The sequence below is a fragment of the Pseudopipra pipra genome, chromosome 6 (genome assembly GCF_036250125.1).
Source record: "Pseudopipra pipra isolate bDixPip1 chromosome 6, bDixPip1.hap1, whole genome shotgun sequence".
Taxonomy (NCBI): Eukaryota; Metazoa; Chordata; class Aves; order Passeriformes; family Pipridae; genus Pseudopipra; species Pseudopipra pipra.
Genome location: NC_087554.1, coordinates 40,484,402 through 40,499,607, shown reverse-complemented (window position 1 = coordinate 40,499,607; position 15,206 = coordinate 40,484,402). Strand labels below are relative to the sequence as shown.

The window sequence follows — 15,206 nt, the reverse complement described above, 5'->3', positions numbered from 1 at the left end:
CATCCTTGAAGATACTTAAAACCCATCTGGACGTGATCCTGGGCAACCAGGTCTGGTTGGCCCTGCTTGAGCAGGGATTGGAGAAGATGACCTCTAGAGGTCCCTGCCAACCTCAATTAGTACCTCTGTGGTTCCACTTCAGAATGCATTAGCCTCTAGAACAGCAAGGAAGGAGATAAAATCTTCCCCTTTAGATGTTATAACTTGTATAACTTAGCAGCAATACAATAGTTCTTGCCCCAGGGGATAATTAGGTGAGCATTTCCACACCTAATGGCTAGATTTTGCAAATGTCATCATCCAACTTACAGTGAAATTTCAACTGTTCAAAGAGCTATAAGCTAGTAACATGGTACACTCTAATGCTGATTCCTGTAGGTCATTATTTGAGATTTAAAGCGTTTACATGAGTAAACTGAGTTGCTGCCTTACTATACTTGTTAAAGATTATATGTTCGTGCAAACTTGACAGGCTATGCCAAAAGTACAGCTCAAAAATCAATGAAAAATCTCCTACAATGTGCAGAGAAAAACACAAGCACATTCTTTTTTTCTGAAATATCAGTACAAAAATTGCATTTAAGTTTTTAAGCTAGTCTACAAAACCCATTTAAGTGAGGAATAAGGGCACTATAATAAATTCTTTCTAGCTTGGTAAATCATACCATAATTTGTGCACACACTAAATGCTGACCAAATTCATTAAAAGCAATAATCACAAATTGCTTGGGGTTTCTATTCACTATTAACAGGCTTTAAATAAATGCCTATGAGATTTAGGAACAAAAGTTGTTTTTGAAACTTCCCTCCAAGGTTTTAATAAACTTAATGAGAAGGGGAAACTTGAAAAACCTCTAGAAACCCGAGTATTTTTCACTTGTGAATGCTGAAACACTGAAAACATACACAGTTCTGCTACTGCAAATGCTGTTTAGTCATAACTAACTAGTCCTCTTTATTTCCAATGAACATAGTATTCACACTACATTTATTATTTACCTCTGCAGCCCACATCCCTCATCACAGACATTCAGCCTTCAGATTCACAATTTTCTGCTGTGTTGATGCCAATTCTCCTGCCTTTAACCTGCTGGCAGCTCTGTATCCCCTCTCACACAGGAGGTCAGGATGAAATGAGAGCTGTAACCCAACATCACTCCATAAAACAACCTAACTCCTTCACTGGACCACACAGAGCTTTTCCTCAGGGACTAAAACCCACTGATCTATGCAAATGTTCAGTGCAGCCCAACTAAATTAATGAGAATGGGTATTTCTCTCATTCTACGTACTACTACAGACCATAAGGAATTAAAACATACATATATTGGGGCTGAAGAAGAAAAAAGTCTTTTAGAATTACAGATTTTATTATTTCAAAATCTGTGTTGATTAAGTTAGGTATGTGCAGAGAGGGAAGAAACAAGCATTTTTGTAAACTGGCCCATGTGTTTTAAGTGATCACATTGCTACAGCACAGCTTTTATAGAGATTCTTGTGTGAGAATCAACTATCAGCAACTTTTCCCTTCCCTTAGAAGAAACTAATACAAAATTCAGGCTATAAGAAAGGGACTTCAAAGAGATGGTTGGTGAGCAGTAAAGCAGAAATGCAGGCTTTGATTCATTGATGTATTCACATTTTTTGAACAAATACCTATTTGATAAGGCCATTTCCTCACTCAGTCAGACACAGTACAGAAAATTTCCCCTATGAGTCACTCATTCATATTAGAATCAATCATTTTACCTGTAATAAACACGCAATGTCTGGATTTCTTCTTCTAGTTTTTTGCACTGTTGAAGAGCAGCTTCTTTTTCTAGTTGCAAGGTTATCAATTCTGCCTGTGAAACAAAAAACAACTGATAAACAATTTATTCAGAATACCCATATTGCTTTGAAAACATAACAATCTGTGCATTCATTTCAGCCATGCTTTATTATAGTAACACATAAAGAGTTATATTGTTATGTGACACTGTGTCGTGGTTTAACCCCAGCCAGAAACCAAGTACCACTTAGCTGCTTGCTCACTTTCCCTTCCCCCTGCTGTGGCATGGTGAGGAGAATCAGGAAAGAAAATCAAACTTGCTGAAACAAAGTAAAAGATAATACTAATAATGATACTAATACTAATAATTGTAATAGAAAGAAGGACAGAGGGAGATAAATCCCAAGAAAGACAAGTGATGCACAATACAAACTGCTCACCACCTGCTAACCACTGTCATGCCAGTTCCTTCTCCCTTTCCTGGTAACTCCCCCATTTTATATATTGGCATGATGTTCTACAGTACAAAATGTCCCTTTGGCCAGTTCAGTCAGTTGTCCTGACCATGCTCCCTCTCAGCTTTTTGTGTACCTCCTCATTGGCAGAGCATGAGACACTGAAAAGTCCTTGACGGGGTAAACACCAGTTAGCAACAACTAAAACATCAGTGTGTTATCAACATTATTCTCATACTGAATCCAAAACAGAGCACTGTACCAGCTACCAGGAAGAAATGAGCACTATCCCAGCTCTAAACAGGACACACTGCCTATTTAATTCTTATAAAAAATTCTTTCATCTTCTAGCATTGTAATTCATTCTAGTTTTTTTTCCATGTTTTGAATGGCTTCCCTCATGTATATAGTTAATTTTTAAATGGCTAAGGTTAGAACTCTTCAGCTCAGCCAAGTGGTTATCAGTAAACATATTTCATATTAATACATATGTGTTCCTATAGTGCAAAAATGTTAACCAACATATAGAGAGTGAAGCAAGGCACTCTGCCATATAGAGAGTGAAGCAAGGCACTTGACTATGAACTACTGATGCACGACTCTTGGGCTGCACATGGCTCCCTGGCTGTTAAGTGCAGTTCCTATAGTGGGAGGCCCTGGTTGATGTTAGCAGCAGAAGAGCTGCTGGATGCCCAGAACCCTGAGCAGTGGCAGGCGATGGGCCAACAGGGACTGCAGACACCAGCACCAACAGCACACGCTGGGATCTGGGTGTATTCTCATCCAGGATCTGGTTTATAGTGGAGTGAGGGAATCCCTGAGCAATTTTTGTCATCTCCCATCTGTGAACCCTACCGGATGTTCCCCCTCCCATTGTTGATTCACACTGAACTGCGAAGGGCGTGTGACTCATGACCATTACGGAAATTGCAGCATGTGGCTTGTAAGCCAGGAAGGTAGCCAGCCCTGACAGGCCTTACAGTTAAAGAGGAGGTAGGAGAAACACGTACTCAAGCATATTTAATATGGGTCTATAGCTTAATCACCATTAATTTTAAAATGTTCAGTTTCAATAGCACTGCAGGACTTCCTTGAGGGCCCAGGTACCATATAAATTATCTTTAAATCAGTGGATGATTTATTGCTGTAGCAACAAATAAGATTGGGCTTGCACAGCAATTCCTTGATACGTGAGACTGACCATTGGGCTGGTTTTCAATGTTTTTAATGCATGGTGTAAGTTATTAATTGTACAAATTGTAAAGCCCTTAACCAAGAGCCATATGTGTGAGAAATGCCAACTGTGGATTCTGCCAACTCTTCAGGACAGCGCTGCGGAAAAGTTTCTTGGTAAATTAAAGACCTGTTACATGAGCTACAAATCCATGAAGGGAAATGCACATAATTCAGGCTCCAACTCTGCCAAACTCTCTGTGTAACCATGAATGACTCTGTCTGTGCCTCAAAATCTCTCTCCTAAAACAGGGCTCCCACTTGCTTCTGTTTCCTGTTTGTCTCAGACTGTAAGTCTTCAAGGCAGGTGTTTTATTGTTTACTGTCAACTCCCAGTCATCTATGGGCAATTTATTCTGCTGGTCGATTAATTATGTCCTGGACACATGGCTGATTCCTGGCAAATTTTATTGAACACTGCATTGCACAAATGCAGCTACACAGGCAGTCTCTGAACCATGAACCATGCTGCTCTGTGGGTCATATTGCAGCCAGGGTTTTGCATTGCCCGGGTACAGGACCCACTGCTGTAATTGCTCCTGTAACAGACATTCATAAAATTTTAACAGAAAGTTCCATAGAGAATAAAAACAAACTTTCTTAATATATGGGGGGTTCTTTCAGCCTTAAAGGCAGAAAGTGTTAATGTTTAACCTCTGACTGACACTGGTTTTGAGCTTCTGATACTAAGAACAATGTACTGGATATTGGCAAGCCCTAACTCCTGTCAGCAAGAGGTTAAAATCCTCTGCAGGTGAGCCTCTTGCCTGGTGCTGCTTGCTGCCTTGCAAGCAGAACTCACAGAACACAAGATGTTAGCCAAACCAAGCTATTTTCTGTAATTATACTGTTCTGTAGGTGAAACAACATTCTTAAAAATTGGAAAACACGCTTGAATCAAAGTAGGTGGTTTGTTCTAGAGGCCAATAATTAACATCCTTGCCAATTTTCACTGTACTGTGAAGTGTGATCGAAATGGTAGACTGGAAGGAAATGTTTGCAGCTGACACACCTACTCAAGGAGAGATTAACGGCTAGTCTCTTTGGAGAACTATCATAAAAAATACACCAATGTTACACTTGCCTTTCAGGACAAAAGTCAGTAGCATTAGAGTCTGAAGACTCTTATTTATGTCAGTTTTTCAGCAGAGAAAACTGCACTGATTTGACTGGGTTTGCATCAGTAAAAATAACAGCAGAATCAGGTGATTTGGATTAAAAAAACCCACAAGAGCTACAAAAACCGAAGGGAAGAAAAATAGACATTTGTTAACTTCGCCAGTACTTGAGGCCAATCCAATCTTTCTCAAAGACAATTTTAACTTAGTTTGTATTAATAATATCTCCACATTTTATTAGTAACATCTCCCAGCTCTGCATCATCAAGCAATTTTGCTGATATGCAGCTGCTCTTCCCACCAAAGATTCTCAATGACAACATTAAATAAAACTGGTTCAGCACCAGTTGGTAAGAAATCGAAGAGAAATTCCACTAGTGAAATCCTTGGACCTTAACGCTTCTTCTTTCAAAGCTGTTTGCTGTTGCCTTCCTGTAACTAGTTCCTTATTGCCTTGGACTAATCCCTCATCTCCTTCATGGGTACATGACATTTTGCAGACAGACATGAACTAAAAGTGCCCATCCTTCCAAACAAGAGACTCCAGATGAACCCAGTTAACAGCAAGCAGCATTTCCCATAATAAGCTTGTGCCTGCTTGTAAAATAACAATATACACATTCCCCACTGCAATTAATAATTTTCCATATGGCAAAACATTTAAGATTATGTGTCAGCTTATATAAAAAAAGTTTTCTTGTCTAAATAAGCAGTTATCATACCAAAGAAGAATTCTTGCATGATCTTACTTGGGTGAAAACTGTACTTCAATCCACTGTTGATGGATCCGTGCTTTAAAAACATTTTCCTTCCAAATTTACTCTAAGGCCTCACAATAAAGACTAATTGGCCTACAGTTGTCAAAATTACATTTTTTTCCCTTCTAAATATAGATGCTGCTTCTGCTAATTCCTGTCATATGACACTGTACAAAGACTCATAGGATTTCTTAAAGAACTTTACTATAATTCCTGCAATTTCAGGTACAAGCCCTTTCAGAACTGGGGATGGAAACAATTCTTTATCCTAATCTGAGCACAACAATCTGTTGAACAGCTATAATGTACTCCATTTGCATATCATATATTCACTTTTCTTAACCCTTGTCCTCATAGTTGGCACCATCATTGCCCAATGCTGAGAAAAAAAAAATAAAATCACACACTTTCAGACCTAATCTGGATTATCCTTGATCTCCATGTCATTCTCAGACCAGTGGCACATTTCCTCTTTCCTCATTCTCATTTCAGTCATTACACTATTGTTTAATTTCCTTTCCAAAGGCAAATTTAGCTTAACCTCAGGCAATTTTCATTTGTCTCTAGATCTCCTGTTTTCTAAGACATAACTTTCTTTCTTAATAAGTACCCTTCTTGTGGATGACTTATTCGTATTTTATTTGTATGGAGATTATAACTGACCCAATTAGAACTGATATCCTTTTTCACCCACCACATTTTCCCCTGGCTTGACTGAGATACCTGTTAATGCACAAGTTTTCCTTTACTCATAGTAGTTGCTACTACCATCTTACTTTCTACCAATACAGGATATTCCCATGGATTAGAAAAAGGTTGGGTGAGTAGTCTGGGGAGTCTCAAAGTTCATTTCTACGATTTATGGACCCAGACATTTACCCTTGGTAAAGCTGTAACGGGAAATGGGGAAAAATGGCCATAAGATGTCTTTCTGCTCTTTCGGTCCTATGTTATCTGGAGTCTGAAATGGAATTCAGCCACAAAAAGACAACTGAGAATTGCTCCCATTTCTCCTGGGGCAGGAGAATGTTTCTGCTGATATTAGCAGGCTAGCTGGACAGTAAGAGGTCAGGTGTCTTCTCAGGGCAGCAGGAGACTCAGAGGGCAAACAAAGGTTTCTTTCATCCTGAATTAGGACGAACAAGCAAAAAAAAAACAAATCTGGAAAAAATGTTTTAAACAACTGAAGAAATATTTTTGTTCTACACTATTTTTAATATTTTTACATTTTGCACATCATCAGTAAGAGAAATACATGCTGTGTGATAGAGCAGGTCATGTTGTGACACATTATGACATCCAACTTCTAACCATTCTGTTATTTTTACATTAGCAGCTGCTACTTAGTGCAGATTACAACAGCTCATCTTATTTTCTGTATCAAAGTGTCAACATATCAAACTGTTCCACCAACAAGAGAAGTAGGTGACACTTTCATCTAGAAAAGAATATAAGCACTTGTCTCATTAATTAGAGGATCAGAGGTTTTTCAGGGTCTAGAAAAAGACTCCAGCTAACACAGGGGGACTGAAAATGCCTAGCACTCTAAAAACACACTAAGTGATCTCCTTTTAAAAAAAAAAAATCACAGTGCTAACGTGTCAAACCATTTCATTACAATACAAACAGGGGACACACTGACCTAGAAAATAAGACAAAATGTTTCAACTTACATGTATCAGCTGTCCTTTGACGATTTTAAAAATGAAAAGTTAAAATTAGAACTTACTATAGTAGATGTTATAAAAATATTGACACATCATGAAATACATAACTAAGAATAATAAGTCCAAACTTAAAATGTAAAAATTAAATGTTGAATTTTTGAAGTTTGAAATGTAGATTTCAATGTTCGCCAAATAAAACTTCTGGGACATAAACTTGGAGTTGGAAAAGTTTGGAATACTGACTGAAATTACTAGAAATGCATGAAAAGTTGTTTCTCTACGCACAATTTTTTAATGGAAATAGTTTTTACTAAATCTATCTTAACTTTGAGTAAATCAAGTAACTCTGTTACTAATCCCTGATGGATCTGCACTGCTGTGGAGGATCAGTACAGCTAGAAAAAAATACACTGAAGAATCAGCTGAGAGTTGTTTGTGTGTGTGAATTTCAGGGTAACAGTGGCAGTGGTGGGAACTCTAAGAGCCTTTAAGTTACAGCCCTCCCCAACATACCACCACAACCACACCCGGGTTGACATTCCCTCTGGGCACAAAGGAAAGGGATCTCAACAGCAAACATGACCTTTATGAGTTTGCATCAGGATGAAACAATTAACCATAATAAGATTTTGCTCTACAATCTAATACTATTGTTGGTCAGAATAAATATCAGTTAATGAAACCTTTTTTTTTTTTTAATAAAAAGTATTGTTTCACTGGAACAATAAGGCATTGTGAAGATACACTGGTTTAGATGGAAATATTTCTGAGGAATGTCAGACAGGATTTCTGACAGAAGAACTCTTCCTCAGTCATGTGATTAGGTTCTGAATGCAGAAACCTAATGTTGAGTCCCAGCCTCTTGCATTAAGTCACTCTGGACATCTGGCGGACTCCCACCAGCGAGAATTCCTTCCTGCTCTAAAGTCATATGAACTACCCTTGTTTCTAGTGACTTCCATTGTCTGTGTTCTCTCTTCACAACTGGCAAAAATATTTTTTTTATTAAATTGCTAAGTATGTGAAAAGCAGATCCAGATATAAGATGCATCATGGGAAAGGAGACTAACTGCAGTTCAGTCATCAAAATGTTTGAGGGTGCCAAACTTGGATCAGGGAGCTGAAATTGGGGTTTTCACATAAATTATGTGAGTGCACCAACACTGGCATTTTAACCTGTATAGGTGCATAATTTTCAATTACTTTACAAAGGATGTCTTAATGTTTTCTCTTACTGTATTAAAAATTGTAACCCTGTAATCTTCCCTTTATCCCAAAATGGAATTGTCATTTTCATGAAGCGTTGTGCTTCATGTCTACCTAATGGCACCTTCCCCAACCCAGCTTTTATGCTATCCCCAATTTCATATATTAAGGAGGTTTTCAGAAGACTTGTAAAAGATACCACGATCTGACATCCAGTCCCTTATCTTCATCACAACAAACTCCCCAGTGAGAATACATTATCATACTATATGAACACATGGTTGTTCATTTCTAATAGGTCCTGGTGTGACTGACATGACAGTAATAGGCCACAACAAATATTACACAGATTGTGCAATCAGAAAAAAAATAAATCAACAAATAGCTTTTTGATGCCCTGACAAAGAAAATGAAAGGATACAATAGCATTTTTGCCCAGACTAGGTACATATCTGATTAATTTTATTACTATAAAAGCATACAATAACAATTAATAATTGAACCATTATGCCTGATATGTGAATACCTCATTCTTGTAGTACATGGTCACACCATACTGGGAAGTTCACTGTACCACCTGTATTTAACAAGCAGTTCACTCTTTTTTGGGCATGTTAGATGTGCCCAAATGAGCACATATTACAGGCAGATTAGCGCAGAGAAGTTGTGGATGCCCCATCCCTGGAGGTGTTCAAGGTCAGGCTGGATGAAGCTCTGAGCAACCTGGTCTAGTGGCAGGGGGGGTTGGAACTAGATGATCTTTAAGGTCCCTTCCAACCTATGATTCATTCCATTCTCACATTATGCAAGAAAGTGTCTTTATGAAATGCTCGTGATACTTTAAAGTGAGAATTAAGAATTTGCTCATCTAATCTTAGATATGATGTTGAGACCAAGTTTCTTCATCATCTGCAGTATTATTCTGTAACATCCTATACTTTCAAGCAGTATATGGTATACTGAAATTGCAGGAAAGATTAGCTATTCAAAGAACAATCCAAGGCATGTGATGAGAGTGTGAGACTCATACATGGAACCATTTTATTGTATAGAATGATTTAGAGAGTAAGGATATAACTAACTTGGAATTCTGCCCCTGTTGATGCAAAACTGTAATTGACTTCCCAGGGTCAAGATTCCATTTATGGTTTCCATTTGTTTGCATACATAGCTAAAAACCCGAGAGATGCCATCATACACACCTACTATGTGCATACGAATAACTACCTAATGATACTGCAAATCTTATTTCAGGTAAGGTATAACCTTAGTGACAACAAAAGACCCCTGAAAACTTTCAAGGATGACAGCTCCAAAATACACACTCATAGCTGGAGTGGGCTTTGCACATAAATAATGCCATGTGCAGAGATGCTGACCTTTTAGTAGGAGGGATTCTGTTAAGAACACAAGCCAGGGGTGCTTTAAAAGAGCAAGTAGTTAGGTTTCCATATACAAATAGGTATATCTGTATACTTGGTCTTACTACCAAACCATGATACATTCTATGAAAAGAAAATCAAAAGAAAACAATCAAGAAGACTTTGTTTTAACAGAGAAACAAAAAGCCATTCACAACAGTTATTTTTGCATAGTAGCCATGCCTTTACAATCTATATGAAAATAACACACGTAAATTAATTTCTTTACTTCTCAGATTAAAGTCTGTTTACAGCCGTGGACTTATGGGAAAGGAAAATTTTTTCATTTTCTGTAATTCAGGTTTGGCCTTGGTGACACTTTGTTTCTGATCTAAAAATCAGTTGATAAAATGCAATTTCAAATAAATAATGGAAAAACATCAGCAGTACAGAGAAACTTATCTTATTTGAACGGAAAATAAAGCACATTGTTTTGGGCATAGTGTAACCATGTCCCCCTTCATAGCTGCATAGGTAACTGGACTAGAAAACAGATATAGCCCTTCTAAGGCTTAAAACAAATGATAAAAAAGTCTCTGATTTACTTTAATAACAGGTATGTTTCCCTCAACTCTGAGTGACCCAACTTGCTTCACACCATGAAAATGATTGCACTATACAGGAAAATTTACTGGCAATCTTCTTAAGGGAAATCAAGAAGGAAACGACTGTGTAGGCTTGAGTGAGCTGAAGAAGCTTCCAGGTGGTATCTGAGTCCTACTGACAGGTTACTCCAGGAAGGCTTCAAATGTCAGCACCCACGATAAACCCATTGTCCACAAAAATTACTTTGGCCACTTATGATTTCAAGTCAGTATCTGTCACAAACAGCAAATCATCAGCACAGGATCATCAGCACAGTGTTGTAATGTTGTCTCAGAAGCTCTGTGGTAACAAAGACCCTATTCAATAAAAACAACCTTCCTCTTAGTCCCAAAAGTGTCCTATCCAGTTCGGGCCGGAACTGAACTGGCAGAAGAACAGAAGAAAGTTCGTGTTACAGCCAGACATGTTTTATCTGTGCCAGATACTGCGTGTGCTCTCAGGGCTCTCTGTTTGGCACAATTTTGAGGGTCCACTAACAGATCCCAAACTGATCACAGCACCCACCTCTCTATTGCTAAAACGAACTGACCAGAAACCATGCTCTGACTTTGAGATCTACTGGCATGATCTACCTTGTGTCAAAGAAAAGTCAAAAGTTCTTTTCTATTCACCCCTAAAAGGAAGGGCTGCTAACACCAGACTATCAAAGGGGAATAGGCCCTAGTACACAGTATCATTCAAAAGTGCTGTTTGGGAGACTGGGTTAAAACCATGCCAGGAAGCTTTCTAAAAAAAATGCATAGGTGTGCAACCTATACCCTGAACCTATTTTACTTACTAGTGTAGGTACAGGTAACTGGTCTTGTCAACTAGTAAAGGCTTAATAAACTTGATCAAGATTGATAAATCTGACTTTCTATCACTCCCAGTAGGCTGGTCAGGGTACTCTTAACTGTTCAACAGGTGTCATCCAGAGCTCCATTCCAAGGATGCAGCAGCAATTCTTCCTCAGGTAAATCTTTCTAACTTTTCTTCATCACTCAACCTCTACTGCAGACTCTTCCTTATAGTAAAGTCCTTGGCTTTGACCAGCCATTGAAGATGCCCTTTCATTGCTGTTTAGACTTGGTTGCCCTTGTCACCCCTGATTTCAGCTTGACACCAGTCCAACTGAAACAATCCAATTGAGACACTGCGATATTTCAAAGGCTCTTTCCATTAGAAAATATGGACATTGAATTCATTCATGCTTCATAAAAGGGGCAAAAAAAAGCATTCAAGACAGTAACTTGAGGAAAAAAGGAGTTAACAATTCACGCTTCAAGGCTTAAAACAGATGCTAAGCGATAATACTCTCCAAATTATAACCTTTCATGAAAAGTGACAGAATGACTGCTACCTCTTGACAGACAGTACTACTGTAGAAGGCAGCAGTATCTAATCCTACTATCAGAATTAAACTAAAAATCTTTCATAAAAGCCATGAGTCTGTAGAAGATTATAAAAATTAACTAGCCCAATTATTTCAGTGGGACTGTTTCAGATCATTACTTTTCCAGGATTTGGAAGGAAAGGCAGGGAAGAGATTGAGAGGTACTATTTATTACTTCACCTTGTGGTCTTCACTTTATGGAAAATAGATTACTAGCAGATATATGTACATATGTGATATTTTTGTACACAAAGAAACACAGAACCAAAGTGCCGAGTTCAAAAGCGATTGATACATTTAAGAAAAGAAAAAACAACTATTGAATAAATGTATGTTATCAGGAAAATTAGGAATAAGAAAGAATCCATGATTATATGCCCCACCGTGACATGTCCAGACCCTAACTACTAAGACATTCACCAACTTTGAATCTGGCAAGCCTGTTAGTATTTCTCATTTGATATCTGAAATTCTCATCAGACAGTGTAGCAAGACAATTTGGGTTCTTTGTCCACCTGGATTAACGTTGTGCCTAGCACTTTTGGGAAAAAGATGGAGCTGCATGCCTGCTCCTGAGGCTGGTTGCAGGCTTCATGACCTTGAGCCACTTGTGTAACTGGAGTGACTGTGAATTTCTGAGACACTGTGAACAACCTACCATCATGTCTCCTGTGATGCGAGGATCCTGAGCAGATAGTTTAAAACAGTTTTAATCTCAATTTTGCAATGCTAGATGTGTAAAACGGCTCATTCATAGTGAGTTTGAAAAGCTGAATTTGAACAGAACAACTCCCTGTATCTTCTTTCTCCACAATCTTACTGCAATGTTTTCCACCCAAGTAGAACTCGGAGTAAGGATTTAAAATTAAAGTAAGAAAAACAAATACAGATGTTCATGAGAACATACATTTAAGTCTTTATAGGAACCACCTGTCTGATAGAGGGCACCTTTCTATTGAATCACCAGGGGATGGATGCATCCATGGATTATTATGGATGCTATACTGTTGGATGAGATCTGTTGATACAGGTGAGTTGCCTTCACTCAGAAATCAAAGATATGTTCTGATACTGAAGTTTCTGGTCCTTTCTGCTAAAAATCTATTTACTAAATTTTTTAATGAGGTAATCATATTACCCTCTGCTGCACATATTGTTCAGTTTGATTCTATTAGAAACTTGCACTGGGCAAAAGCATTCTTTCCAGTTCCTACCTATGTTTTGGTGCTTATTTGCCTAAATTTCTGTTGCAACTCACTCAGACTCAACTCCATTTCAACTGGGAAAAAAAGCTAATTCCTGCATATCTGATAATTCTTGTAGTCTCAAGAGGAAGGGAAGTGAATGAGAACAGTGATACGTTACCCATAGTCCTTTTCTTAGAAATCATAACTAGTGAAATGAAATAACATAATCCAATGAAAAGATAAACATTTTTGTCAACTATCAAATACCCCAGCAATTTTCCACAGTGTAATCTAATACAAAAGGTGTATTTCTTTCTTCTTACCTGTGCAAGACAAAAGAAACCATCTTGATCAACAACGATTGTTATGTACGAAAAATCTTCCTGATAAACCCAGAAAGCAAACACTTCTCTATGTCCCTATCTTACAGTTAGAATTTTAGCCAATGCTTTTGTTATTATTTGTTCAAAGCATATCTTCTACTTTTTTCACTGCACCAATTACACATTTCTCCATTTGAACACCTGTTGAACTAAACTTGTCTTGTCAGGATATTTTAATTATGCAATCTGTATTCTGTCAATGGCAAGCACTTGGACAGAATTTCTTACACTTTTCAACACACCCAGCAGATAATTAAGAACTCAGTGTACAGAAATATTTGCCAACTGAAATGTTAGTAAGACAAGTTCAGTTAAGTGATCTTGACCAACTTTTAGAAAAGAATCACAATTTTCATCATCAGTTTATCACTTCAAAATACCACTTTAAATGCTATTTCTTAGAATTTTTTATTGACTCATTCATTCACACAGTCTGTAATACATGCCTGACTTGCACAATACTTCAGCCAATAGTTCCATTAATGCTTGAATACTTTCTTTTCATGGGTAACACAATGAATGCCAAATTTGTCTCCAGCTTTTAAGAAAATTTGGTTTTGCAGGGAAAATCCTGATCCATTGAAGCCAACAGAAGTTCACTGTTGACTTCAATGGGATTAACATTTCCCTGTATTTGTATACATGCATTCCCTCTATTTAGCGACGAGTATTCCAATTACATGTGTGCTATACCCAAGGATAAGTCTAAGAGAAATGTCTTTGAATTTGTGTTTGTTGACTGATACTATAAATGTAGATATTTAGACAAGCATTGTGCAGAACCCTCTCCAATTCTGTAATGATAAAATGGTGAGATATTTGTGCAGGGTATTTACTTTTAAACTGACCAACATATGGGGGTTTCATCGGAGGGAAGGAAAAAAAAATGTCTGTGCAACAAATTTTGCAAAGCATCTGAAGAATATTAAGAAAATTCTTCCAATAACCACCAGTTTTAGAATAATGACACTTTTTGGGGGAAGGGGTGCAGGGCTATTAAACTCATACACAAACAGGGAAACCCATCCCTTTCTTTCGAAGGCTGCTGGATTGGCAGCCCTATTGCGTAAGCATACTGCTGTGGATTGTAGCTGTTGTATGAAACTCCACAAAATGCTTTTGATCCATTTTATCTTGCAACTTAGCAAAGAAATGTTGCAATAAGAAACACCAACAAAGATCTGAAAAACTTAAGCTCTGGATTACCATATTGTGTTGTCCTGCCATTCAATGTGTCAGACAAAGGCAGTGGTGTTCAAAGTAGAAAAAGAAAAAAGAAACTGGTCACAGAAAGTGCAGAGAACAGAGTAAATAATATTCCTCCACATCCCTACTCTTTCATAGATTTGTTGTTAAAAGAGTTGCAGCAATTAGGCTTTTGTTAATTACCAGCTGCTGAAACAGATGTGTTGACTATCCTTATTAGCCAACAGCTGGGACAGGAGAACAATTGCTGCTCTCTAAAATCAACAGCCAGCTGCTTTGAGGTAATTATCTCCTATGCATAATACAGGTGATAAAGGCAGCAGTTATGAGTTTCAATAACCAAGGTACTGTTATTGAATATCACTGGAATTTATGGTTGATTTTAGAAAATGAGTAGAACAGTACATTGCTATGTCTCCTTCCTATCTGCATTGTGTCAAGGTCGTGCAATATGCAAATAATAAGGGAAACACAACCAGAAAAAAACACCCTACAACTTCTATAATTTTTTTTAATCGTCTTTATTTTTTATGGCTTGCTGATCTTTAAGAAATGCTTTCTCTTTCAGGTGACTATGATTAGTTGTCATTCATCATTCACTCGGTTTCCAATATGCTTCTCCTTGTATTCAATTTTACCATAAATATTTTGGAATGTGCAGATGGCTATTCCTACCTGTTGGGAAATTTTATTATACAATATATAATAAAGAAATTATTAAAGAGTGAGACCATCCCTCTAGAGAGTTAGATTCTAGTCTCAGGTGCGTAATGAATTCTTAAGGAAATTCACTTTACTACTTGGAATTAAGTTTCTCTACTGC

At 37.7% G+C, this 15,206-nt stretch overlaps 1 protein-coding gene across 4 annotated transcripts in view; it reads right to left on the bottom strand.

Annotated features, from left to right (window-relative positions):
- MIPOL1 (mirror-image polydactyly 1) overlaps positions 1-15,206 on the bottom strand; it is a 188,782-nt gene that overhangs the window by 49,970 nt on the left and 123,606 nt on the right. For all 4 annotated transcript variants that reach the window (XM_064658645.1, XM_064658644.1, XM_064658643.1 and 1 more), the window contains one exon: positions 1,750-1,844. In XM_064658645.1, the coding sequence (XP_064514715.1) occupies positions 1,750-1,844 (95 nt within the window). The remainder of the gene's footprint in view (positions 1-1,749; positions 1,845-15,206) is intronic.